A 27,268-nucleotide genomic window follows, 5' to 3' on the forward strand; every position below is an offset into this window, starting at 1 on the left:
GAACATCGGAAGGCCTCGGGTACCAGGCTAGACGCGAGATTCGCTCGCTATGAAGTATCGTACATATTAAAATAGACATCGAATTACACTGTTAGGAAATTTCTTGAGAGCCCGCGATTCTGTCATATGGCAGCCATATGCATCAAGGTCGTTTGTGCACTTGTTGTAAAAAGTCGAAAATATTTTACGCATATATTTTTGATTACGCGGGCGGGTATTATTTTTTGATAATATTATGATTTGGATTTATTACAAATAGAAGCGGCGAATCCGACGAACTAGATTACAAATTGGCATGGCCTTAATGTATTTTGTATTTGTTTAAGATTATCTTGGTCGCGAATATTAGTCACCGAGAACTAGTTGTAAATTGCTAAATTGTCAACTAATCGTCATGAATAGAAGTTGGTATACAGTATGTGAATTGAAATTAGGTTATGTCATGACCCTTAGGTTGGGATTACAATGAAAGGTGATGAACGAAGAGTGATCAATCTCATAACTCATATAAGTAATACAAATTAGAAAGTTGGGCAAACACGGACCCCTGATACTAAATTGGTTGTCGTCCGCTGTCATGCGTTAACAATTGAACATTTTTAACTTCTTCTTGATAACTACCAATCCAATTCTTTTCAAATTTTGTATGAAGCATCTTTTGGACAAGGGGGACATAAATTGTAAATCTCATGATCCCCGGGGTAGGGGTTCTGATCCCAGGATGGGGCCAAACTTAGAATATAGTGTTTTTGTACAAGTTTGCTGATACTGTATGAAATTTAAATGGAGTTGACTCTAGGATGGGTCCAAATTAGTCATATTGTTTAATGTTAATATACCTATTATGCTCCCCTTCAAAGAAGTTCTGATCCTTTCGCCACTTATCGGGGAGCGGCGTGGCACAAATAATCACATGTTTTACAATTATTTCCATCATAATATATATCATTTTATTCATTACACTTATTTTAGCATTTTGAATCAGTTAAATTACTTAATCATATCCAGCTACCATACCTAAACCACAGAACCTTGCTTGCTTGCATAGTCTATTAAAGCACAAACACTTTAAGTATCAAAGACAATTCAATAAATACATGTATATAATTTATTACACAATCATACATATCCTGATCTAAAATAGTCATGTTGGTTGCTATAATGTAAATTACAGTATGTAATGCATCCACATACTTGTATATATATGTTTTAGACACTATGCCATGTGTCGATTGCTCCTAAAATTCTCATTATAACAATTATTTAAAAGTATTGTGGAATTGATTCTCAGTTCAATGAAATATCATTCTGGTGTATGTACTACCGGTACGTCTCAATGAAAAAAATAATTGTTTAACTTTCTTATACGGATGGTTTTCTGGTAGTCATTCTTTGTTAAGAAACACTGGACCACTTGAATATGGCAGATGCTTTAACATGTTTTGGTTTTTATTATATTTCATGAATTGATATAAGGTCCATTTCCCTTTTGGGGGTGGCATGGAACCTGAAATGAACAAACTTAAAAGTTCTTTACTCAAAGATACTTTCTACTAAGTTTCATTGAAATGCCAAATGAAAAATTGAAAGAGGACTTGCAACAATGACATTCTGATCAGACAAGCTTATTGAGGTCTTTGTCTCAGTTGTATGGAGTGCCAAATCAATATAAACTCAAATAATTTAAGACATCTTTAATTATTTTGAAGATACTATCAATTCATTTGAAGCATGCAACAAGTCAATGATCTCTTCAAATAATTTTAACATATTTTCATTTCAGAATTTTTGCATACATTAATTGAATTGGTGATAGCAGTAATTATTCTGCTGAATTGATGTGCGCTATGATTGAATTGTTGCTCTCTTCAAATGAATTGATGATATCAACAACTGAATTGGTGCAAGCTACAATTCAATTGTAGAGAGCAATAATTCAATTAATGTGCGCTGTAATTGATGCATTGCTCTCTACAATTGGATTAAATATAACATTAATTGACTGCATGTGTATGCAATAATTCTTTTAGAGAGAGCAACTATATAATTATAGAGATATCATCAATTAAACATTTCCATAATTGAATTAATGATCTTATTGAATTGTAGCTCTCTTCTGTGCATTAATTCTTATACAAAAACAGATTAAAATAATTAGATATCTTCAATCAAATCATTTATACTTATCTCCAAATTTGAATGTGAGCAGTATCTCCACCACATTGATATACACATCAATTAAATTAATGAAAAGCAATAACTGAATCGTGCACAAATTTATTGCATGACAATCATGGCAAATATAAGCCAGGGTTTTTAAAGCTTTCTCCTTGTAATCCTAAGGATATGTACAACAATATTTTGAAATTGAAAATTTTCAAATTTACTTCATTTTAATGTCAAAAATGCACTTTTAGTAGAAATCTGGGGACTCGAAGGCACAACCTACAGCTCAGCAGTCAGTTTGCTAACCTACTGAGATACTTGGCTAGGTAGTTAAATCCAAAAGGAATAGATAAATGTTGCTGATACTGATTTTTTTCATCCATGTTTTAAAAGGAAATCGGTCATTATGACGATGTAAGGTACCTCCTTAATTATACATTGTATGCACCCTTAGATGGTTGTGTGAATAGCTGGAAAACAATTAACTGCATGACGTATGTGTACTTAGTACCACCTTTGTGAATTACCTAAGCAGAAGGAAGGTAATGTATACAAAATGATGTGGGAATTAGCGGTGGAGGTGCTACTTAGAACTGACACGCCCACTCCCCGGATAGGGTTGTTCCTGTACCAGAAATGGACACCTCATGTGATGACACCCTATTCAGTACATATAAGAAATCAACATAAAACACACATTAAAGAGATCCATAAAAGGTGAAGCTAACAAACAGTGATCAATCTCGTAACTCCTATAAGCAATATAAAATAGAAAGTTGGGCAAACACGGAACCCTGGATATACCAGAGGTGGGACCAGGTGCCCTATATCATTCAATGCGTAATTAAGCCCAGGGGTGGCCTGTGTTACGAAAAAAAAACTGCCTCTGCAGCTGGCCAGTGTGTTTGATAAAATTCCCTTTCTATCTATCATGTCACAAAGATATGAAATGTTATACTCCGGTTCCAACAAAGATTCATTCATTGAATTATTCACATTTATCATCCTCCAAAAGAAACACATACCAGGATACCTTTTCGACAAACAATCATTTCCATAATAAAGTCAAAGTGAAACTACGTCACGTGATTTCCCTCTCGACCAACCGCTTGCACAGTCACGCATGAAATAATATCTGCCTTCACGCTTCATATAATATCTGCCATTCTGTAGTCGGAGATTATTATTGTGAATCCGATTCAGACAAACGTTTTCTGTTTCAAGCGTCCAAATCTTTTCCACCAACAATAATAATCTTGTCTTTTTGGCTGGTCCAGAATTATTATTGTCAGTACAGATTATATTCTGTAGCGTTCAAATAAAAAAGATAATTATTGTTGGCGATTTTCAGTAATTATTATTGTGGTGGAAAGATTATATTTATAAAGATAAAGTGTGACTTAAAATCGGGTCAGTTTATAATTATTGCGGCAGTATTTATAATTATACTAATGTCATAAATGAAGAATATTTTTCTTTTGGGGATGAAATTATAATTTGGTATCTGAGAATCGGGACAGATTACTATTATCGTTGCGATATAATAATAATATCGGCAAATAGGGGGAAATTTTTATTTTTGGAAGAGATTATAATTTTTGTATTTTATATAGGGAAAAATAATAATAATGTGGGGGTACCCTACGGCTTTCCATACTATAGACAGGGAGGGAGAAATGATAATCTTTTTTTTTTAAATCTACACAACGTATTTACAATATACAATAGATTGATTGATTTTATATTGTTTAACGTCCTCTAGAGAATATTTCACTCATATGGAAACGTCACAATTGCCGGTGAAGGGCTGCAAAATATAGGCCTATGCTCGGCGCTTACGGCCTTTGAGCAGGGAGGGATCTTTATCGTGCCACACCTGCTGTGACACAGGATCTCGGGGTTTTTTTCAGTCTCATCTGAAGGACCCCCCCCCACCCCCCATTTAGTCTCCTATTACAACAAGCGAGGGGTACTGAGGACCTATTCTAATCCGGATCCCCACGGGACAATATACATTAGAAAACCGACACACACACACAAATATATATATATATATATATATATATATATATATATATATATATATAAAGCACTGAAGAACCAACAACATTCATGGCCACTTGCACACAGTTAGCTCAGGTAACCTAGGTTTAATGATTGATCTAAGGATCAGGTAAACTTGGCTTAATCCTAGTTTAAGTTGTACTCAGGTGAGCTGTTGTTGGGTTGCTAACCTCTCACTCAGCTATTTCTTACATGAGTGTAGTTTAAACCAGAATTCATTTTGAATATGGCTGCAAAGAAGGCACCAAATTTCACAGAATTGGAAAAGGTTGTGCTACTTGAATTAGTGAGTGAAAAAAATCTGTCATTGAAAGTAAACAAAATGATGGAAGAATGATTTGTAAGAAGAAAAAGGAATGGGAAAATATTGAGAATGCATTCAATGCAAGGCATGGTGTAAATACAAGAAGTATAACGCAATTAAAATCCTTATGGAAGAATTTGAAAGCCCGTGCAAAGGCTGATGTGGCAAAAGAGCGTAGAGACAGAAGAAAGACTGGCGGGGGACCCATGGAGAAAAATACTGATAATATTTCTAACGCAATCAGTGAAATGATTCCTCAGCAAATAAACAGCCTCGAGAACGCATTTGATGATGATGCAAGTTTCCATGGGGATGAACTAGAGAAAGAAAATGAGGCGGACTCTGATGATGATAGTCAGGTAAATTTTCACAATGTATGAGAAATAATCACAAATAATAATTTTTGGGTATAATTTTCTTTATCTACAAACTGTCTCATTGATTGAAAAATCAGGTCCAGTCCAAAGACTATTTCTACCTACGTAGCTACTTATAGCTAAAGAAAAGTCAATTTTACTTTTTATAATTGTATTTTATTTTATTTCAGGAACAAGTGCCACAGGAAAGTGATGATGCAAACTTGCAGAAGGATTCCTCACAATCATCCCATTCAAGAAAAGATTTGTCCACGTCAACCTCCAGCACTGCCACACACACTGCTACTTCTGTAAGAAAAGGTAAAAAGCCTATGCCAGGAAGTCAAGCCACAGTAAAATCAATACTTCTTGAAATGGCCGAAAAGGAACATGAACAAAATATGAAAAATTTGAAATTGAAGGAAAGCATTTTGATATTGAAGAAACAGAAACTTGAAAATGAAATGATGCAAAGCAGATCAAATAATAATGCAAATGCTGCTGCATACAGTGATGTAAACAATAATTCTGCTGGTGTTTGGCAACCATTTGTATAAAAAATGTGTAATTAAATCATCTTTGTCCAATTTATTATGAATTTTGTCCAGTTTATTTTGAATTTGTATATGAGAAAATGAAGTAAACTATATCATTCCATTTACATACATTATTACTGAAAATGTCTTATGAGAATGGACCTCAGAGCTTGTCCTCCTTGATTTTGGTTTGGTAACACGGGAACTGGAACATCATCTGGATTGTCATAATTTGTTTCAGGGACAGGGACAGCAGCTTTCCTTGCAATGTTGTATAACACAGAACACTCTGTAATAACCAGTAAACTTGTTGATAACTTAAGTCGGAACTGCTGTCGTAGACATGGAAATCTTCTTTTCCATATTCCGAATACATTCTCTATTTTCACTCGAGCATTACATAGTGCAAAATTGAAACGCCTTTCCTCCCTGTTTCTACATGTGAGTAATGGAGTAATCAAGTATGGTCTGAGTGGGTATCCATTATCCCCTATTATAATTCCCTGAATTTCTCTTCTTTCCAACCGTGCACAAATGTTGCTATTTTGAAATATTCTACTATCGTGGGTACTCCCAGGCCATCTAGCAACAAGATTTGTAATCATCAATTCATGATCACATATGGCTTGAACATTAATTGAAAAATAACGTTTTCTGTTCCGAAATAATTCGGCACTGTCTCCTCCTGGGGATTGAATCGGAATATGAGTACAGTCTATAACCCCTATGATCCCAGGAATTCCACTCTGCTGCATAAAATTTCTCTGTGTTTCTAAATGCTTGTTTCCGGTTGGAAATGTAACATAATTTTTATAAAGAGATGCAAGTGCCCTTGGTACTTTCGTAACGATTCGTGAAGCAGTGCTCTCATGTACACCAGACAAATCTCCCGAAACTCTAAAAAAAAAAACTTCCCGTTGCATAAAATCTTAATGCTACCAATAATTGATTGAGAGGAGAAATTGCACACACTTTCTTTTGCTTTGGTTCCAGTTTTTCTGTTATTTCTTGTAATATGGACATTACACATTCTTTACTCAATCTAAATCTATCAATGAATTCTTCTTCAGAATAAAACAAAAATGGATTCTGTCTATCTCTTATTACCTGTTCTTTTCTTATGAGCCTTTCCACATAATTCACCATATCAATTCTTTCAAAATATTCATCCATTCTTTGTCAAACCTTAGTTTAAACCTGCCTACTGCTTGGTTCAGAACTAGAGTATATACTGAGCTGATCTCACCTGAGTATCAGAAGTTTGCAAGTGAATCAGAAAATTTGAGCTAAGCTTAAGTCTGGATTACTCTGATCCAGATTTAACCTTGACGTATGCAAGTGGCCATCAGTATCCAAAACTGTCGGATCTATATTAAATAGATACAATGGTCAGGGAAAATAATTATATAAAGCACTAGAATGACCAACGACATGAACAATTGGAATTGTCAAATTTTCGGGACAACCTGTCTCTTCGTCAGGACGTGAAAGGATTACATTATGGAGAAAACACAAATATAATTAACAATAAGCACTAAAGCTACACTACAAAACTAGCTAAACACTTTTCCAGCGGATTACATGTTGCAGGCTTTGTTATTAACTCAAAAAAGAATAACAATCAGGGTGTCTGGTCACCGTGGTATCAGTCGGTAAAGTGTGAAATTAATTAATGGACGAACTAACTTGGCCGATCAAAAGGTGAAACAATTAATTCGTACATCGTGGTATTCTCCCCTAGATCAAACTATTGAAAATCTAAATTTCAGATAATAGTAAATGAAATTGGCGTAATGTCTAAGCTATTGGTTACTTGTAAAAAACTAAAAATGGAACTTGTTGATGATGAGTGCTATGCATCCAGTTGGTGAAGCAAGGCGATGTATCGTTGGTAATATGAGGCGGTACGCAGATATCTTAAGAAAAATAAAGTTATGAGAAATAAACCGTTGTCGTTTATCAGAGGGAGAATAACATTGTTATATATATATATATATATATATATATATATATATAATCCAAATAGAAAGAGTTGATATCACACAGTCAAAATAATTCAATAAAAAAAGCAGGAAAATCTACAGTTCCAAAATATATTTAAATCACTAGCGCTTTCTGGATTTTAACATCCATCCTCAGGTGAATACAAATTTTAAATAATGAATACAAAGTTGTTTATCTTAGAGACGTCTATTGTGACGTCATGACGTCATGATAGTCTTTGCGAGGAGGGAATAGATACATGACGTCATAATACAAAAGTTCGGGAAAAGTGACTTGGACAAAATAAGCATGAACATTTACATGATAAAAGTTGATGAATTAAGAGGTTTAACAATCAGAATTTTTCATATATGCACTGATTAAAGTTTGTTTAGTTTAGGAGAAAACAGTTTAATGAAATAATTTTCTTTAGCAAGTCTCATGGACGTTGATTCTGTTCTAAGTTTATAAAATGGAAATACGCTGTAGTTGCCTCTAGCACAGGTGTCAAAGTGTTCGCTGCATGGAGTATTTCTTGTACTGTGATCGTTAATTTGTTGGCGATGGACACGCATCCTCGCTGTTAGTTGTGTTCCGGTTTGTCCAATATATTCCTCGCCACACCCGTAGCAAATAATGTAGTATAGTAAGTTTTTCGACTTGCATGACATGTTATCATTTACAGTAAAATATTTTCCGCATTTAAAAGTAATAGAAGGTCCTGTTTTTAGGAAGGGACATGTACCACACCTTGGGTCACCACATGTAGAAACTGCGTATTTTTCAGGCGTTGAATTGAATTTGGCTTTTGTTAATAATTTTTTCAAGTTGGATGGTTGTCTTTGGCTGTGAAGTAGGTCGGATTTGGGAATAATTTTTTGAAGTTCTAAATCACGCTCGATAACTGTAAAATTATTCTTAGCTTCCTGAAAGATATTTATATGTTTTGGATTGTAAGTTGTCATAAATGGTATTAGGAAAGGATCGTGTTCTTTTTCTCTTGTTGTTCTAAGTGTATGCTGTGGAATTTTCTTTGCTTCATTTATGGCTGAAAGAATGAGTGTTTCCGGATAATTCTGCGCAGTAAGAAATATTTTCAATTCTGCCAGTCTTTGGTCTTTAGTATTTTCATCTTTAACAATAGTGCAAATCCATCATGACGTCACAATAGACGTCTCTAAGATAAACAACTTTGTATTCATTATTTAAAATTTGTATTCACCTGAGGATGGATGTTAAAATCCAGAAAGCGCTAGTGATTTAAATATATTTTGGAACTGTAGATTTTCCTGCTTTTTTTATTGAATTATATATATATATATATATATATATATATATATATATCACACGTACATACATATGCATGATATATAGACAGTGCTATCATTTTATTAAATATCAAAAATGTGTAGTCCTACTGTGTGATACTGTCGATAAAGTCATATAATTAACTAGATAAAGACTATGGTTTGTCAAATGTCGCAATATTATACAAATTCTAATTCATATGCAAAAATCTTGATTTATATTCTACAGTCTTGATATTTATATTTGAAAATTTTGATTTGTATTCGATAGTCTTGATATTTATATACAAAACTCTTAATCTATATTCAATAATCTTGATATTTATAGGCGGTATTTTTATGTATACTCAAGTATCTTGATATTTATATGCGAAAACTTTGATTTATATGCGATAAATCTTGATTTTTATTCGATAATCTTGTTATCTGTATTTGATGAATTTTGATTTATATTCGATAATCTTTTTCAATTTATCAAATATAAATAACAAGATTATCATATATAAACCAAGATTTATTGGAGACAAATAACAAGATTATCGAATATAAATCAAGATTTATCACATATAAATAAAACATTTCGGATATAAATATTAAGATCAAATATAAATCAAGATTTGTATAATATTGTAATGCTTTACACGCCATAAAAGACCTTCAAATAAATAAAGACAAAGTTGATAAATGTGAAAATCGAAAGGGTCTTCCTCTTTCTAATCCAAGTAATATGTATATTTATGAAAATCTTCCCCTGCAAACTTTAATTAATGTGTGTTACAGAAAGTGCTGACAGACGGACGGACAAAGTTATTACTATAGGGCACCCACCATATGGCAGGACCCTAATAAATGATGAAGCAGCCATGAGTTATATATGTCACAAAATAGTTTGATACACCTTGTTCCCCTACACCTCTGAAATCAATTTCCATACTCATACATTTAGTTTCAGAAAGAGGATTTATATTCTGAAGGGGCAGATTCCTATACACTGTATATATGTCTTATCATGTTCACTTCAATGTATGATATATATGTGATCAGTATTCACAGTTTATTTGTGAACAAAATCAGCCAGTTTCTCAAGTGCAACAACTCTCCTTTCTTCTAAAGCCAACAGCTTTTTCTCATCCTCCATCCTCTCGGCATGCATTTGATGCAAGTCCTCTTTAAATGATGTCACTCAGCTTAGATCCTTTGATATGCTGGCAACTTTAGTCTTCTTCTTCTATGGGAAAGGTGTTGCTGATAATGGTGGCTGAATGGAAGAAGCCACAGGCACAGGATTTACAGCGGGATCACCATGCAGCAACTCCACCATCTTTCATTGATAATTTTGTACCTGAAATTCAGCAGTCTCAAATAAAAACTATGTAAATACAGCCACACAGGTTATTCATTAACAAACCCTTCTTTTATGAAAACTGGTAGTTTTAAAAAAGATGTGGGGGTACACACATCCCTAAATTTGTCAAAAATGTTAGTGTAAATGTGTTCATGTATTTTCTGGGAAAACCTCAATTATGATTGATGATTAGTTTTTTACATTTATTCATACATATTGATCTAACGAAAAGAAGTTACAATTATTTCTTGCAGTAGTGGTGGGTTTTAAACAATAGATCCTCAAAGGAAACAATAAACAACACACACAATATTAGCATTTGGAATACAGGGGTTTGAACAATAACATAATGATTTTTTAATAGATGAATAAAAGCTGAAACTAACATAGATTTTGACAATATTTCAAGAAACAATTTAAAATCATTGAGTGAATACACTTGAAGAAGTCTTTCATTAATTTAATTATAACACTATTAGAGAGACATTGGGTATCTCACTGATATATTATGCACTACTTCGGATCAAATACATATTAGTAGTGGGATTTGAACCCACATATCCTCATAACAGAAAATTAACAACGATTAAGGGTATATGGATAAAGAATAAAAAATTAGGATAACAAAATCAAAACAGTTACTATCACAAAGGCATATAAATTACAGATCATTATTGCATTATTAGTCAGACAATGAGGATATCCCTATAGTACTCACTACTCTGGATACATAAGTAGTGGTGGGATTCGAACCCACAGATCCTCATAACAGACAGTTAGTGACATACAAGGATAGTGGGGAAAAGAAGAAATTGGGATATCGAAACATTCAGACTTGTACAATATCAACAGCTAAAACATTTCTCAGTCCCCATCAAACATGTTTTCCTTTTGACATTCTGAACAGATGAAAAATATGAACAGTCAGGTAACAATGCCCTCAAGCTCTTGGAAGATTTTTTGATCATCAATATATATATATATATATATATATATATATATATATATATAAGATTTTGAAGCAAAAATTGTAATCTGTGAGCCTGTGAAAATTTATGAACAATAAGGCTACCCTGCTTTGATATTTATGATCAACATTACGTAGACCTACAGATGATTTTAAAAGCATAATCTTATAAAATAATGTATCATTACTGGTCAAAATATTTGTGAACTGCGATTGTTTTTCTTTTTAAAAAAGAGGGTGAGGGAATAAAACATGTTAATAACATGAAGCAATACAATAATGAATATACCTACCTTTCTTGGCTACTTACCTAGATCTCCATCAGTACATGTATTGGTAGTACTAAGTTCTTTATAACATGTCATCTTTGCTAAAGTATGGAACATAAAAAACAAAATCTGAGGGATTATACAGTATATAAAAAAACCTAAAATAAGAGGCTCTAGCTGATTTTGAGTATTAAATCAGTCAACACTATACAGGTACCTGGTTGTATTCGATTTCGTTTTTATACATAATGGAAGCATACAATTTTGGTTGGGATAAAATATCCTAGGATATTCCCACTTATTCCTCACCTATGGTGCCAAGAGCCCATCGGATTGGATGTATTTCTTTTTTAATTACATACGTATATATATATATATATACACACATACATATACACACACATATATACATATATATATATATATATATATATATATATATATACACGTATACATATATACACACACATATATATATATTTAAATCATACACTATATTACTTTTAAGAAAATTAATATATAAGACACATACATATGCATACATATAGATATACATTCATATACATAAATTCGATATTTATAATACTATAACAAATATATATAAATATGGTAGAGATATTTTTCAATAAGCCATGCTGCCTGAGGGGAACAGCCTTAAACACACAATGTCCATATTTTCCGCTTCAGGCAGCTTCACTGAAGGACAGACTCCTTCAGATAGTCTGACTATTTTTTATTATTATCATCACAAAGTCATAGAAATATCATAAAACCTATTATAATTGAAGTTGAAATTCAATGTTTTATAAGTCTCATATTGGTACATTAAGTTTGTTTTTACAAAATAGGAAATGTCATTAATATTTTCTTCTTTATTTTCATATTTTAACTTCATCTTTATTTTATATATGTAATAAGCTGTATATGATAATAAATGATTTATTAAAGTGGTAGTTTTATTTTCTTCATGAAAAAATCCTAATGCAACATGTTTCCATTTCAAATTAAATTTCAAATGATTTTCTAATTTCTTCCATATTAATTGTACGTTTCTACACTCAAATATTAAATGTTTTGTGTCTTCGAGTGTTTGGCAATACGGGCATTGATTGGATACATTCTTATTTCATTTGTGAACAGATTTATTATTATTAAGTAGATTTTGTAAGAGTTTGTAATTAAATTCTGCTAATTGCTTGTCTTTGATTTTAGTGATTTTTGACTGATAAATATTTGTTTTGTTTTCTTCAAAATTTAAATTGAAGCTTTTTGCCCAAAATCTCTCACAGTAGGGTTTAATAAAGATTTTATTGATAAATATATCATATATCGTTTTGCTATTTATCAAGTTTAGGGGTATTCTTCTCTTGTTTTCTAATAAAATGTTACTTTGTTTTCTTATATTTATATAGACTCCTTTTGAAGTATCGTGATATTTTTGGACAGGTTTAATAACCTTTTCCAGTGTGTTATATTCGCAAATCCAGTTATACTTGTTGACAAGAATATTAGAAAAATAATTGATATCATGAAAATTTCCGTTTTCATCAAACAGGTCTTTAATGTATAAAATTCCACTTTTTATCCAATCTGTGTAAAAAAGAAGTTTACCATTAAATCGAGTCAAATTGTTTAACCATATAGTTTGCGACAATACTTCAACGTCAGTCATCTCTTTTATTTTATGTGATTTATGTTTTCATTCATTCAATGTACTGAGTACTTCGCAGTAAAATATTGGTAATGATTTGAAAATTTGCGTTATTTCATCAGTACTGGTTGTATTTTTCATTATGAGATATTCGGGTGTAACGAATCTTTTAAGAATACACGAATTAAAGAAAGATTTTAAAGATGATTGTTTTTCATTGAAAATTCTTGTTACCCAAGCAGCCTTGAGTGCTTTTAATTTACAATCAATATCAACAATACCTATTCCTCCTTCATCTTGTTTTCCAATTAAAGTATATCTTTTTATCCTTTCTCTTTTGCCCCATAGGAAATTGAAGATTGTTTTCTTTATTTTTTTTAAGGATTCTTTTCTTGGATATTGCAATATAGTTGCACTATAGTATAATTGTGTTAATGCTAAAGTATTTATTACGGTACATTTTCCATATAAGGTTAATTTTCTTGTATTCCACATTGTAAGTCTTTTTTCTAGTTTATTAATTTTTTCCGTCCAGTTTTTATTGTAACATTGATTAGCATCATGACCTATATATTTATCCCTAAGCATTTAACAGGTGCATTGGTGATATTGATATCATATAATTTATCATATCTGTTTTTCAAAGGACCTAATAGTATTCCTTCAGATATATTTTTATTGAGTTGCATTCCTGATACCTGACCAAATTGTTCAATTATTTTAATGAAGGTCAATAGATCTGATATCCTGTATAAAAAAAAAAAAAAAAAAAAGTGATGTGTCGTCTGCATGTTGAAGTATTTTTATTTCATTAGTCATAAGGTCATTACTAAAGCCTTTAACTTCAGGTGAATTGTGAATTTTTTTCGACATTATTTCTACGATAAATAAAAAAAAGCAATGCTGAGATTGGACATCCTTGTCGAATGCCTTTGGTCATTTTGCAGGTCCTAGACATCCATCCATTATTTTTTATGCGATATACAGAATTTGTATATAAAAAATTTATACATTTTATGAATTGCTCTCCAAAATTAAATTTATTAAGGGTGTTGAACATGAAGTTCCATTCTACAGAATCGAAAGCTTTTTGAAAATCAAGAAGTAAAATTGCTCCTTCTTTTTGTTTTGTTTCACAGTATTCAAATATATCAAGTAAAAGTCTTGCATTTTCACCGATATATCTACCTTTAATGTATGCGGATTGGTCTTTACTTATTAGTTTATCTATAACTTTTTGTAATCTTATAGCGAAAATTTGTGCTAAAATTTTATAATCACAATTTGTAAGACTAATTGGTCTATAATTTCGAAGATCATTTTTCTCTCCCTTTTTATGTATCAGAGAAATAATTGATAATTTTTTAGAAAAAGTCATTTCCTCTTTTTCAAATGTTGTAATTAGTGATTTATAAAAGTAATTTTTAATGTCATTCCAAAATATTTTATAGAATTCGACAGATCCGGGGGATTTGTTGTTTTTCATCTGTTTTATAGCTTGTGCACATTCGGAAACCGTTGGAAGATTAGCACATATATCTTTTTCTTGATTGGTTAGTTGAGGACATTCACAATCCTCAAAATATTTTTTTATATTTTCATCTGGGACATGATTTGTTGAATACAAGTTTTCATAAAAATTGCAAAGTGAATTCATTATATCTTCAGTTTTATTTATCATTTTATTATCTTCTTTAATTTCGTGTATTGTATTGGCAGATTGTTTTTTTTTCTTTCTAGTCTTAAAAAGTAGGATGTGTTCCGTTCTCCATTTTCTATCCAATTTGCTTTTGATCTAATAAATGCACCTTTAGTTGTTTTCGAATAGATTTCATCTAATTCGACTTCAAGAGATTTTTTTCTATTCATATCTATTAAATGATGCGGTGACAGTTCAATTTTTTCTATTTCCTGTTTATTAAGAATCGTATTAAAATCTCCTGCAAGTATAGTATTGTTTTCACTCATTGCTAGCTTAAAAATCCACGTTTTTAATTTTTTGAAAAATTCTATTCTACTGTTATCATCATTGGGTGCATAAACATTTACAAGTGTGATAATTAGACCATTGACTTTAATATTAATCAAAAGTTTACGACCATCAACAGATCTGTGTATATTTATGATGTCAAAATTAAGCTTTTCATGTCACTACATCGGATAGTTGGATTTCATCACGGGTTCAGATCATGGAGGAGATTATTTCGAAAAAAATCGGAACAAGTTGAGAATTTCCGAGATGTTCTTGAAAACTCTACCAATAATGTCATTTTCGCAGAAACCACATACAATGATTTTTGGGCTACAGGCCTCAACTATGATCAATCCATGCACACAAAAACCTCAACCTGGCCTGGAAAAAATGTACTAGGACAGATACTTGGACGGGTAGCCACAGAAGTTAAGAAAAAAATTGAAAAACAAATCCAAATCTGGGTTACCTCGCCCGGCTTCAGTCAAATAATTATTATAAAAGTCTCTCATGTTTGTTTATACCTGACACGATTTTTTGTCTTCTATTTTCGCTATGGAACATTTGAAGTGTATTACCCTGAATGTAAGGGGTTTAAATGGTTATGAGAAAAGAAATACATTATATCAATGGTTTAATGATAACAATATTGATGTGATTTTTCTACAAGAAACACATTTTTGCGAAAAAAATAATTTTAAGTATGACTCAAGATGGTTTGGTACATCCATACTCTCTTATACTGATTCTGCTCATAGCAGAGGGGTATCCATTCTTTTTCATAAAAAGCTGAAGTTTTGACATCATTTTTTTAAAGTTACTTTTCTAATGATAGATTTTAGATGGAAACACAATTTTCTTTTACTTTCACTTCTTTGCATTTACCATTTATATATGGTGTGATATACATGTATATACCTATCAAAATTGGTAGGGATCACCCTAGTTTTGACAATTCTTATATATTTATTTTAAATAAAAAAAATAAATGCAGGGGAAAAAATGCCAAAATTATGTTTTTGAACATGAAAGTAGGAAATGATATTTCAACTAGAATACTGTTTTCAAGCCCTTCCAAGTTTTTAAATCTATTCAACTTTTTCAAAAATAAGGAGGGTGATGCAGATCGCTTAGTATATTCAAGCAACCTGAAATTTGCACTATTGTTTATGTAAGCACTCTCTAGTTCTAAGTCACTTTCTGTCTAATGTTAGATGACCTGTAATAAGTGTTTACAGTTTAGCATTTTAGTGGTATCTATATTGTGGTATATACTATGCAATCTTGAAAAAGGTGTGCATTATATTCGGCAAAATACGGTAACTGATTTTGGAAATGGTCAAAAAAAGTTTAGGGTCGGGGGTAAAAACTAGGGACGGTCGGGTAACCGGAACCACACATATTCTTTAATTTGGCCTGTTCACTGTAGGGCTCTTGACTATAGGCAGGGTTTTAATTAAAACAAATATATTAAATACTTAAAAAAAATTATTTGTCTGCAGAGATATTTATACAATACTACAATAGGTATATGGTATGGTATATGCTACATTTATAATGTGAATTTGTTGTCTTACATAAACCAAAATTTTATTTATCGAAATCTCAGGAAAGTTTCAAAGTGATTAGAAGCATTCCACATTACCTAAACCTGCATTTATTATTAAGTGTGCAATAAACATGATACAATGTTAATAACAGAATCATTAATAAAATCTTACTTCTTTCTGATTTTCAATTCATTAATCACAGATCTCACAAATATCTCCATAGACTCATACATAAATATTTAGTCATTTGATTTTATTTCGAAATTGATTTATAAAATTATCTTGATTCCAATATGCACTGCTAAATAAATTATCTGTTTATAGAATAAAAAAAAATGTAGTTAAACTACAGTTACATTATTAATGCACACCCTCTCCCTTCAATCATTTCTATTATCATTCTCTTTAAAAGTTAAAAAATGTCTGAAAACTACAATATAAATTGCTTTTACATTCTCCAGAAAAATCCTGGACCTGAATTTGTACTTTATTTGTTTGACTTAATTCAGTTTCCATCCATAATTCTATCAACTTATATGTTAGTTGTTAACCTAGAAGGTGTCACTTAAATTCCTATTAGATTTTATTCAGACATTTGTAAAGCATCATACCTTTCAACTCTTTCTTTACATCTGTCTTAATCTGGACACAACTTTTGTGTTTCTCAATGCATTGTCTTGTCTGCAAACACCAAACACATATATTTCATTATATTTCCTAAATATATTGTAACAGTATTTTAATCTAGAAAATTGTGTATTGAGCAAATTGATATCTTAAAAAATCCAAATAGAAGTAAAATTTTAAAAATTTCACTCATGAGTATTTATGCATAAGTGCATATTTCAATATCTGTTAGTGCAGGAAGATATAAAAAAAAAAAGAACTTACCAGAATCAATGGAACATGTGTTGTCAACTTGAGCAATGTGGCAGATTTATAAGCTTTGGAGTCACGGAGTCACCCCCCTTTCACATCTGAGTTAGGTTTGTCATGTAATGGGTGACAACATGTTGTTCTTTATTCAAAGTTAATGTCCATGATTGGCATAGGCATGATTATGTCTGTTAAGTCTAGATCATAGTTAATGCACACCAGCTGTGCAGTGCAGTGCAGTGAACAATGATTCTGGAATTCACACAATTTCTGATGGACATTTAAAAATATCAAGTGTGCTGAAGTATACTTCTTGCAATCCTGATGTAAATAAACTCCCTCTTTCCTTGAAATTTTCACCAAGGCTATAAATTTATCTTCCATCACTTTCCACCCATTCCATGTTGTTGTCATCTGCCTTATGAATCATTCTTCCTTAACTTCTTCCCATGATAGTTCCACAAAGGGAGAAAAATTTTTGATAAAATTTCCGAATTTTATACCCCAAATAAATGACTTTCTATTTATTTGCAACCAAATTCCCGTTTACTAGTGATAATTTATGCATAATTCTGTGTTTTAAACCACAAAACTGTTTATTTTAAGCGTTTCTTGGGGTTTTATGACTCACTAAAAATAGCATTTAATTTGAAAGTTACATAATCTTACTAGTTCAAACAATATACGACTTAAATCTGGAGAATGAATTTTAAAGTTATGTTCACCAATTCAAAGATACCGTTCGAATAGACTATGCGGTACTGAAATTATATGTGATTAATCTGCTTTTGATATTTTAATGATTTGCTGAAATTACCCCATTTATGCATGAAATTGATGTGTATATTGTGCTAAAAATAGAACGGCCCATTATGTGTTAGTTCGGGGGTACTAATCGATTTTGCCACAAAATATGATATAACTAGTAAAATACTTTTGAAATATCATAAAAAGCTCTGAAAATTTGACACCACCTTCCATGATAATTTTTTGATTTTGCATGGTTCTATCGTAGACAGCCTCTTAAGCAAAATTGTTGCTGACTCCCTTTTTATGCCCCCGAGATCGAAGACCGGAGGGGGGGGGGGTATTGTTTTTGTCATTCTGTCTGAAACTTTAACCTTGCTAATAACTTTTGAACAGTAAGTGCTAGAGCTTTGATAGCACTCTTCTTTTGAGCTTCAAAGAAGAGAGACATATTGGTTTGCACCTGTCGGTCGGTAGACCACATGTTGTCCGCTCAATATCTTGAGAACCATTCACTTGATGATTACGATATTTCATAATTGGGTTGGTTACGAGTAAAAGAGGACCCCTATTGTTTTTCATGTATCAATATCTTGAGAACCCTTTGCTTGACAGACATCAAACTTAGTACACTGGTATATCTTCAGTAGAAGAGGACTCCTATTGATTTTGAGGTCACCTGGTCAAGGGTCAAACTAGACATAGGAATATACTGTCTGCTCAATATCTTGAGAACCTTTTGCTTGACAGACATCAAACTTGGTACACTGATACGTCTTCAGGAGAAGATGACCCTATTGATTTTGAGGTCACATGGTTAAAGGTCAAGGGTCAAACTGGACATAGCAATATACTTTCCGCTCATTATCTTGAGAACCCTTTTCTTGACAGATATCAAACTTGGTACACTGATACGTCTTCAGGAGAAAATAACCCCTATTGATTTTGAGATCACATGGTCAAAGGTCAAGGGTCAAACTGGATATAGGAATATACTGTCCATTCAATATCTTGAGAACCCTTTGCTTGACAGACATCAAACTTGATACACTGGTATATCTTCAGGAGAAAATAACCCCTATTGATTTTGAGATCACATGGTCAAAGGTCAAGGGTCAAACTGGATATAGGAATATACTGTCCATTCAATATCTTGAGAACCCTTTGCTTGACAGACATCAAACTTAGTACACTGGTGTATATTCAGGAGAAGATGACTCCTGTTGATTTTGTGGTCAAGGGTCAAACTGGACATAGTAATATACTGTCCACTCAATATCTTGATAACCCTTTGCTTGACAGACATCAAACTTAGTACACTGGTACATCTTCAGGAGAAGATGACCCATATTGATTTTGAGGTCAAAGGTCAATAGTTGAATTGGACATAGTAATATATTGTCTCCTATAATTTAAGAATTATTTGCTTGATTGACACCAAACTTGGCACACTGGTACAGCATAAGGAGTAGATGACCCCTATTGATTTTAGGTCACATGGTTAATCTACTCTTGACATAGGAAGATATTGTCTGCTCAATATTTTGAATTGATGACACTACTATCAATTAAATGATGTGTGGTGTATACCCCTTTTCAATTTTGCACCATGGGGGGCATGTGTGTTTTACAAACATCTCTTGTTCACAGTATTCCTTAGGACAACACCTTTCCGTGGGTACCAACATTTTTGACCCTGTGACCTCGACTTTGGAGTTTGACCTACTTTAACCTTGTCAATAACGTTTGAACAGTAAGAGCTAGAGCGTTGATATTTCACATGAGTATTCCTTGTGACAAAATATTAAATTGTTGGGTTTTTTTCAGTGTTAACTGATTACAATGTGATCATATTTTGTTTAGGGATGCCCAATTAAGCAAAATTATTGCTGGCTCCCTTTGTAGCATATTGCGCATTAAATCCTTATGTGTAGTGTTCACTGAATGATGACGTGATCACTTTTATTAGGGATACCCATTTAAACAAATCGTTGCTGGCTCGTTGTATTTACACGGTGCATGTAATCAGCTCATACTTGCTGTCGTTCTGGTGTTAACTTATCTTGTTTTGCTTAGGGCCATCCACGTGAGGCAATGACACTATAGTTCCTTATTACTGTTTTACCTGGGGTGCTTACAGAAAGATGAACTTTTAGACGATTCTACAGTTTTACTATTATTCTTTGTGTGTGTTTGGAGATGATAGTTCCAACCTATTATGAGGGTTTATCTTTTTGTCTATGACTACCACTGCTTGGGGAGGGTCGGCTCTACTGGTGGCGCAGTCTATGCAGTGGCTGCATAGTCTAGTGGCGGAGATTCAGCTTGCCAGTAGAGCTCACCTGGATTTTTCATTCATTTAATTTATATTACAAATATAAATAAACATTATCTTATTTTTTCCCGGGTGTACATCTGGTCCCAGGGTTCACTTTGGGTTATGGTTTTTCTTCTTGCACTAGTTATGAACAGCCGTGATCATTACCGCCAATAAATCTAATAAGCTACAAATCTGTCTATTTTGTTTTGTGTGTGCCAGTTTGCTTGCCCATGTGTATACCATATTTTGTCTTTGATAAATGATTTATATATTTTGAATATTCCGATCTGTTTTTTGTTCTGTTTCGTTTTCTGTTCCGTGTTTTGTTTTTGGTTGTTTTTTCATCGGACCGAGTACAATGTATGTATGAAATAGACTGAAAACAAATTGACAATATCAACTGTTGACTGTGCATGAAATGAATCTACCTCTGTTGATATGTCACATTATCATACATCATACATGTATTCATTGTATTGATAAGAAAATGAAAACAGTGTGGACGTTGTTGTGTGTTACACTTTCATTCAAAGTGTGTTATAATGATAATAATAAATTCTTTACTTAGACAGGATAGCACAATTAGTACAAATGACTATTTTACATTGTGGTCCGGTATAAAACATATTCACAGACAGATAAATGAGAGAATAGAAAAATAGATAACATAATATAAAGTATATACATAAAATATACACACGATATCACTTGGAAAAATAAACATATATATATCTATATATCACGTATTTGAGTAATAGTGTTGCAAATGTGCCGATTTAAAAGATGTAATAGAACCACAGCTTCTGACAGACGCGGGCAACTGATTCCATAAAATGGTGGAGGATACCTTAAAAGACCGTTTATAATATTCAGTTCGAACTTTTGGTTAATACAAAATGCCAGTATCGCTACTTCTTGTTGTTCTGGAACTAACTTGGCTGACAAAGCTAAAAACGTTCATATACTAGTATTCTGGTGACATATTTTTAAGAACCTTAAAAGCAAGCACTAAAATAATCATGAACAGGCAACCATTTAAGAACATTAAAAATATCAACCGTAGAAGTCTGAGTTACTTTCACATTCAATATGATTCTGGCTGCCCTTTTCTGTAATTTAAAAAGTCTGTCAATAAAAACCCTGTTTTTGGCAGAGCACCAAACTATGCAACAATAATTAAAATGAGTAAATATAACAGTGTTATGAATTTTCAATAATGCTGCATTTGACATAAAAGTTTGCAGACGACGTAAAATGCCTATTTTCTGTGAAAATTTCTTGCATAAAGAATCAATGTGTACAGACCAAATTAGACATTCATCTATTTATACACCAAGAAGTTTGGCCGTTTTAACAGTATCTAAAACAATATCTCCTACTTTGATACACATTTTCTACACTTTGAGAGTTTTTGTGCAGTGCCAATCAACATACATTGTGTTTTCTTTAAATTCATCGTAAGTTTATTACTTTCCATCCATTTCATAGAGTTTAAAGTTCATGCAACCTTTGCTCAATAACATCAATAGATTCATGTGAAACATCCTGAGATGTATCATATGCATATATAGATACATTTGAGTGCTTTACGCATTTAGGATAATCGTTAACAAATAAAACGAAGAACAATGGATCCAATATGGACCCCTGAGGCAAACTTATCGTAACATCGTTTTCATTTCCCAAACTTTGTTTGGGGAACATAATTATACAATGCAAACGAAAAAATTATAGAATACAAATGGAAAATATAGAATACAAATGGAAAAATATACAATACACATGGAAATTATACAATGAAAATGAAAAATTATACAATGCAAATGGAAAATATAGAACACAAATGGAAAATTATACAATACAATTGGAAAAGATCAACTATTGCCACGTTTGACATGCCATTCAAATTCAAAGTGCATTAAATTTGTGACATAGTCAACGCGCTTTGAAAACAAAAATTAAAGTGCGTTGATATCGACCATATTAACGTACTTTGCAAAAAACAATATTTTCAAGGGCTCGGTCGAATTTCTTGAAGCTTTCAAAAATGATAGAAAATTATTTGAACCTTAAAATTTGACGATGACGTCACTTAGATGTTTTGTGGATTTGAGTAATTGTCTACGATGATTTGACTGTCCGCCCCCCCCCCCCCAACCGTCCATTCGATTTCATTTGACTTAAACAATATTCCTTTCCCTTGACCAAGTCTGGGCAAAGCTTTACCCATAGATTGCCCATGGGTGGAGGGGTGAAGTGACCTTGATCCAATTTCCTAGATCAAAGGTCACTGTAGTAAACCTACCTGTGTAAGATCTTTGTCTGGAGCATATTTTTTCTACCCTTGTCACAGTCGGGCTCAAACCTCACCCATAGAGTGTCCATGGGTGGGTGATGAGCAGTGACTATGAACCAATTTTCTAGATCAAGGTCACAGGCGAATTTGTGTAAAATCCTCTTTTCGAGCATATTTCTCTCCCCTTGTCTTTACCAGACTCAAACTTCACCCATACATCTTTGCTGAGTACAGAATGGTCCTCTCTGAAAACAATATTTTAGAACAATCTTACATGAATTTTGCTAATTTAAGTGAGATCCTTTGAGATGGTCACTATTTCGAGATTGATCTCTGACGAGACTCTAGATGCTAGTGTAGCGAGTATGCGAATCTAAAATCAAATTCTAATTAAATTGGGAGTGGGGCCCGTCTACATGCAGTCAATTTGAATGATTTACCAGTAAAAATTCATAAAGATTGGTATGTATCTTCTTTTTTTTTTTATTTATTCTTTTTCCATATTCACATAATCATCAGTAATAGTAATGAAGATACATATTAATCATTTTATACATTCTCACACTCTTTCACACTACTAGTTCAGCTTTATTGGTTGAATACTTCTTATTCTAGGTTACAGATCAAAAATAATTTTCCAGTTTTCCCAAAGTCTGTCAAATTTCAAAACTTCACATGATTTAATTGCTATAAATTTTTCAACTTTGTATTTGAAAGAAAGATAATGTATCAGCCCAGTAATATGAGGAATTTTGTTTTGTTTTGAACAATTGAAAACATATTGTTTGGTATACAGAATTATGAAATTAACAACTTTATTACACAAACTGCGAGGCGTTTCACCAAAAATAACATTACTGACATTGAAACCAATTCTTTTTGATGTTTTTCTGAAAATATGCATGCTAAGATTATTCCAAAGTGCTAAAGTATAAGAACAAGACATAAACATATGTTGCATTGTTTCTACATTTTCTTTACAAAACGAACAACAGTCATCTGAAATTATACTGATTTTCTTGAGGTAATATTTCGTAGGAAGAAGCTTGTAAAGGATTCGGTACTGCAACCACTGAACTTGGGTATCAGTACTTGTTTTAAAACAAGCTTTAAACAGCTCTTTAACAGAAACATTGCCTTCTAAATGTACAGATAATTCAGTGTTCCATTTTTGAATTGATTTGGGTATGAGATCATTACTATTTATCATATCATATAACACTTTGGAACATTTATCATTCAACAGTATAAATTCAAAGTAAAAAGGAATAAATGGTGTACAATTTTTTTTAACATCTGATCTCTTAACAGACAAAGTCTTTAAAAACTTAGATATAGTACTGGTAATACTGTTGTATTGCATTGTACATACATTTGCTAGTCTAAATTTTTGTGAAAAATCTTGTAGTAATAAAAAATTTCCATCTTCATCTAAAAAGTCTCCAATTATTTTCACACCATGTTGATACCATGTTTTAACATAAATGTCTTTATTACCAACACACATATTTGTGTTTTGCCATACTGGAATAGAATTGAGTTTTTGCATGGAATACTTTTCATCCATTGCTCGAATCATTGTTAACCATGATTGAAAAACATCACGCCAAAAATCATTGCTATGGTTTATAATAGTATAGATATATTCATCTCCAAAATCTATCATTTTTTTACCACCTCATTGCCATGTACTGCCAAAAAAATGTCCACCCATGGTTTGTGACTGTTTGTTAATCTTTTAATCCAAGAACATTTTAAAGACATTATAAAAATTTTCACCTCAACCATTTTCATGCCACCTTTTAAGTAATCTTGGGTGACAATTTGTCTCTTGACCTTGTCAATCTTTGAATTCCATATAAATTTAAAAAAAACAGTTATTCAGAAAAGACAAGATATCTTTATCAGGATTTGGTAGTGTAATAAACAGATGGTTTAGCTTAGGTAAAAGCAGTGTTTTGGTGACTGTGACTCGACCAATGGGGGGTGAGTATTCTTCTATTCCACTGGCGTATCAACGCTTTAATTTTTGGTATCTAAATATTATAATTTAAATCGACTATTTTTTTCATATCCACAGAAAATTATATTCCTAGTAAGTTGAAAGTAGTGCATCCCCACTCTAGTTTCCATCTTGTATGGTGATATACTTGACTAGAGAATTTTTTAGAGCCTATCCAAACAATTTTTGTTTTTAAGCTGTTTATTTTTAATCCAGAGAAACTTGAGTAATAGTCTATAGTGTCAAGTGCAGCAAAAAGAGACTTTGGTGAACCATCAAGAGCCAAAGTTGTGTCGTCAGCATATTGGGAAATTCTGTGTTCCTTACCATTCACTATTATACCTTTGATATCTGTATTCTGTTTCACAAGAATAGCTAAAATTTCTGCACAAAGAATAAATAAATAAGGAGCAATAGAGTAGCCTTGTCTACAGCCTCTCTGTATATCAAATTGCTCTGATAGGAAACCACTTTGTAATACAGATGCTTTAATATTTGTATTTAAGATTTTTATCCAAGTAATTATGCAGTCCCCAAAACCAAAATAACTTAAAACTTTATATATAAAATTCCAAGATATAGAGTCAAAAGCCTTTTCAAAATCTATCAGTACAAGTAAACCTGGTGTGTTGCTGAATTCAGTGAAAGACATGAGATCATACACAAACCTACTGTTTTCTCCTATGTATCGGCCTTTTATAAACCCAGACTGAGTTTCCGATATCAAATAATAAAAGGTAGATTTTATTCTATAACTGAGACACCCCGATATAAGTTTATAAAGCACATTTAGAAGAGTAATTGGACGCCAGTTTTTCATAAATTGTCTGGGTTTGTCACCTTTTGGCAAACATGTAATACTCCCCAGTCTTTGTGATATAGGGAATTCCTTTTTCTCAAAAATATGATTAACAGCTGATACAATGTGGTTTTTGAGGTACATCCAAAAAACATAAAAAAAAATTCTACGGTGAAGCCATCACTTCCTGGTGATTTATTATTTTTCATATTTTTAAGAACTGTATAAATTTCACTTTCAGATATCTTGTCATCCAAAGAGTTTGAAGCTGTCTTGTCTAACCTAGGGGTGTCCGAGACTTTTATGATATCTTCCAAATTTATATCTAAGAGATCTGAATCTTTACATGTGTAAAGAGTTTCATAAAAATCTTTGACATGATGACGAATATCCGATTGGTCATATATGACCTGATCTTTATGTGTTTCTACTTTTTTGATAGTTTTGTTTAAAAAATTACGGGATTCTAAAGAACAGAAATATTTACTAGGTTTTTCACCTTCTTCTACTCGTTTAGCCCGCGATCTAATGATGTGACCTTGTAATTTTTCCTTCCTTACATTTTCAAGTTCAACCATTTTTTCCTCTAAAAGTTTAAAATTAATGTTATAGTCTGACTCTATGATTTCAATCTCTTCCAGTAATTTTTTTTTCAAGCCTGTCTCTTTCTTTTTTCTTAAAAGAAGAGTGTGAAATTGTTATACTTCGAATTTCCATGAGAAGAACTTCGAGAAAAATACTATGATTGTTGTCTGTATTGTCAGCATGTAGATATTGGTTTTGTACTTTAAGTATAGTTTGTTTGACCTTTTCTATATAGATTTTATCTGTCAGTAGACTGTTATTGAATTTCCAAAGTCCACGACCCCTTTCAAATGTATTAAATTTTAACTCTATCACTACTACTGAATGGTCTGACCTATATCCAGGCTTAATAGAAAACTTTTCCACCATATTTGGGAGGCTTTCTGATATCAATATATAGTCTAAACGAGCTTGTTTTAAAGGGTTTTTCTTCCTCCAAATATACTTTTCTTGGTCAGGATACAGAATCCTGTAGTAATCAAGAAGTTGTAAATCATTCATCAACTCAAGAACCTTTTCTCTAGCCTTTGGGTTGTTAACATTGTGATAATTTTGTGTATCTAATATGGGATTTAAAGCAAGATTAAAGTCACCACAAAGTATAAAATAATCATTATCTAGGTTCAAAAATGTGTCTCTGACCTTTTCATAAAAACTTGGGTTATCAGTATTTGGACCATATATATTTATGATAGTTACTCGGTTATCTTCAATAGTAATGTCAATAGCTAAAAGGTTTCCCTCGTCATCTCTACTCTCATTGTGAATTTTAAATTCGAAATTATTGTTAAAAAGGAAGCATACGCCTCTTGAATTCGACTTGTACGAATTGAATATGCATTTATATCCCCACTGTGTATCAATAAATGGTTCAACCTGGGGTGTAAAGTGAGTATCTTGTAAACAAATTATTGAATAATTCTGTTTTTTTGTAAAAGTTCAGTACATCTTGTCTCTTAGAATCTGTAGCTATGCCCTGACAATTCACCGATTTTTATCACATCATCCATTCCGTTTTACACATATAAAAATGGAAAACAAAAACAAATTCACTAAATGAAATAGACTAAATCCTATAAAGTATACCTTTGCTGAACTTGTTGTCCTCTCATACCTATCATCCTCACGCTTACAGACACTACACACAGAAAAACGAAAGTTACAAATTATTTT

At 32.2% G+C, this 27,268-nt stretch overlaps 3 protein-coding genes and 1 long non-coding RNA gene across 4 annotated transcripts; 1 reads left to right on the plus strand and 3 right to left on the minus strand.

The window, feature by feature from the left end:
* The first annotated feature begins 4,563 nt into the window (after nucleotides 1-4,563).
* LOC125647165 (myb/SANT-like DNA-binding domain-containing protein 3) lies at nucleotides 4,564-5,104 on the plus strand. Its single transcript, XM_056141901.1, has 2 exons — nucleotides 4,564-4,888; nucleotides 5,082-5,104. The coding sequence occupies exons 1-2, from the start codon at nucleotides 4,564-4,566 to the stop codon at nucleotides 5,102-5,104; spliced, it is 348 nt and encodes a 115-aa protein (XP_055997876.1).
* On the minus strand, nucleotides 5,066-6,467 carry LOC125683162 (putative nuclease HARBI1). The gene is made up of 2 exons (XM_056139602.1): nucleotides 5,589-6,467; nucleotides 5,066-5,199 (listed from the first exon to the last, which is right to left on the minus strand). Exons 1-2 carry the CDS (start codon nucleotides 6,347-6,349, stop codon nucleotides 5,166-5,168), a joined length of 795 nt encoding a protein of 264 aa, XP_055995577.1. The 5' UTR covers nucleotides 6,350-6,467; the 3' UTR covers nucleotides 5,066-5,165.
* A 5,746-nt stretch (nucleotides 6,468-12,213) lies between these two features.
* On the minus strand, nucleotides 12,214-27,268 carry LOC125647166 (uncharacterized). Its single transcript, XR_008795790.1, has 2 exons — nucleotides 27,182-27,268; nucleotides 12,214-22,954 (listed from the first exon to the last, which is right to left on the minus strand). It is a non-coding gene; the product is annotated as an uncharacterized LOC125647166 (long non-coding RNA).
* On the minus strand, nucleotides 20,913-24,454 carry LOC130046786 (uncharacterized). Its single transcript, XM_056139603.1, has 2 exons — nucleotides 22,719-24,454; nucleotides 20,913-21,522 (listed from the first exon to the last, which is right to left on the minus strand). Exon 1 carries the CDS (start codon nucleotides 24,373-24,375, stop codon nucleotides 23,326-23,328), a length of 1,050 nt encoding a protein of 349 aa, XP_055995578.1. The 5' UTR covers nucleotides 24,376-24,454; the 3' UTR covers nucleotides 20,913-21,522; nucleotides 22,719-23,325.

Source organism: Ostrea edulis, chromosome 6 (genome assembly GCF_947568905.1).
Source record: "Ostrea edulis chromosome 6, xbOstEdul1.1, whole genome shotgun sequence".
NCBI lineage: Eukaryota > Metazoa > Mollusca > Bivalvia > Ostreida > Ostreidae > Ostrea > Ostrea edulis.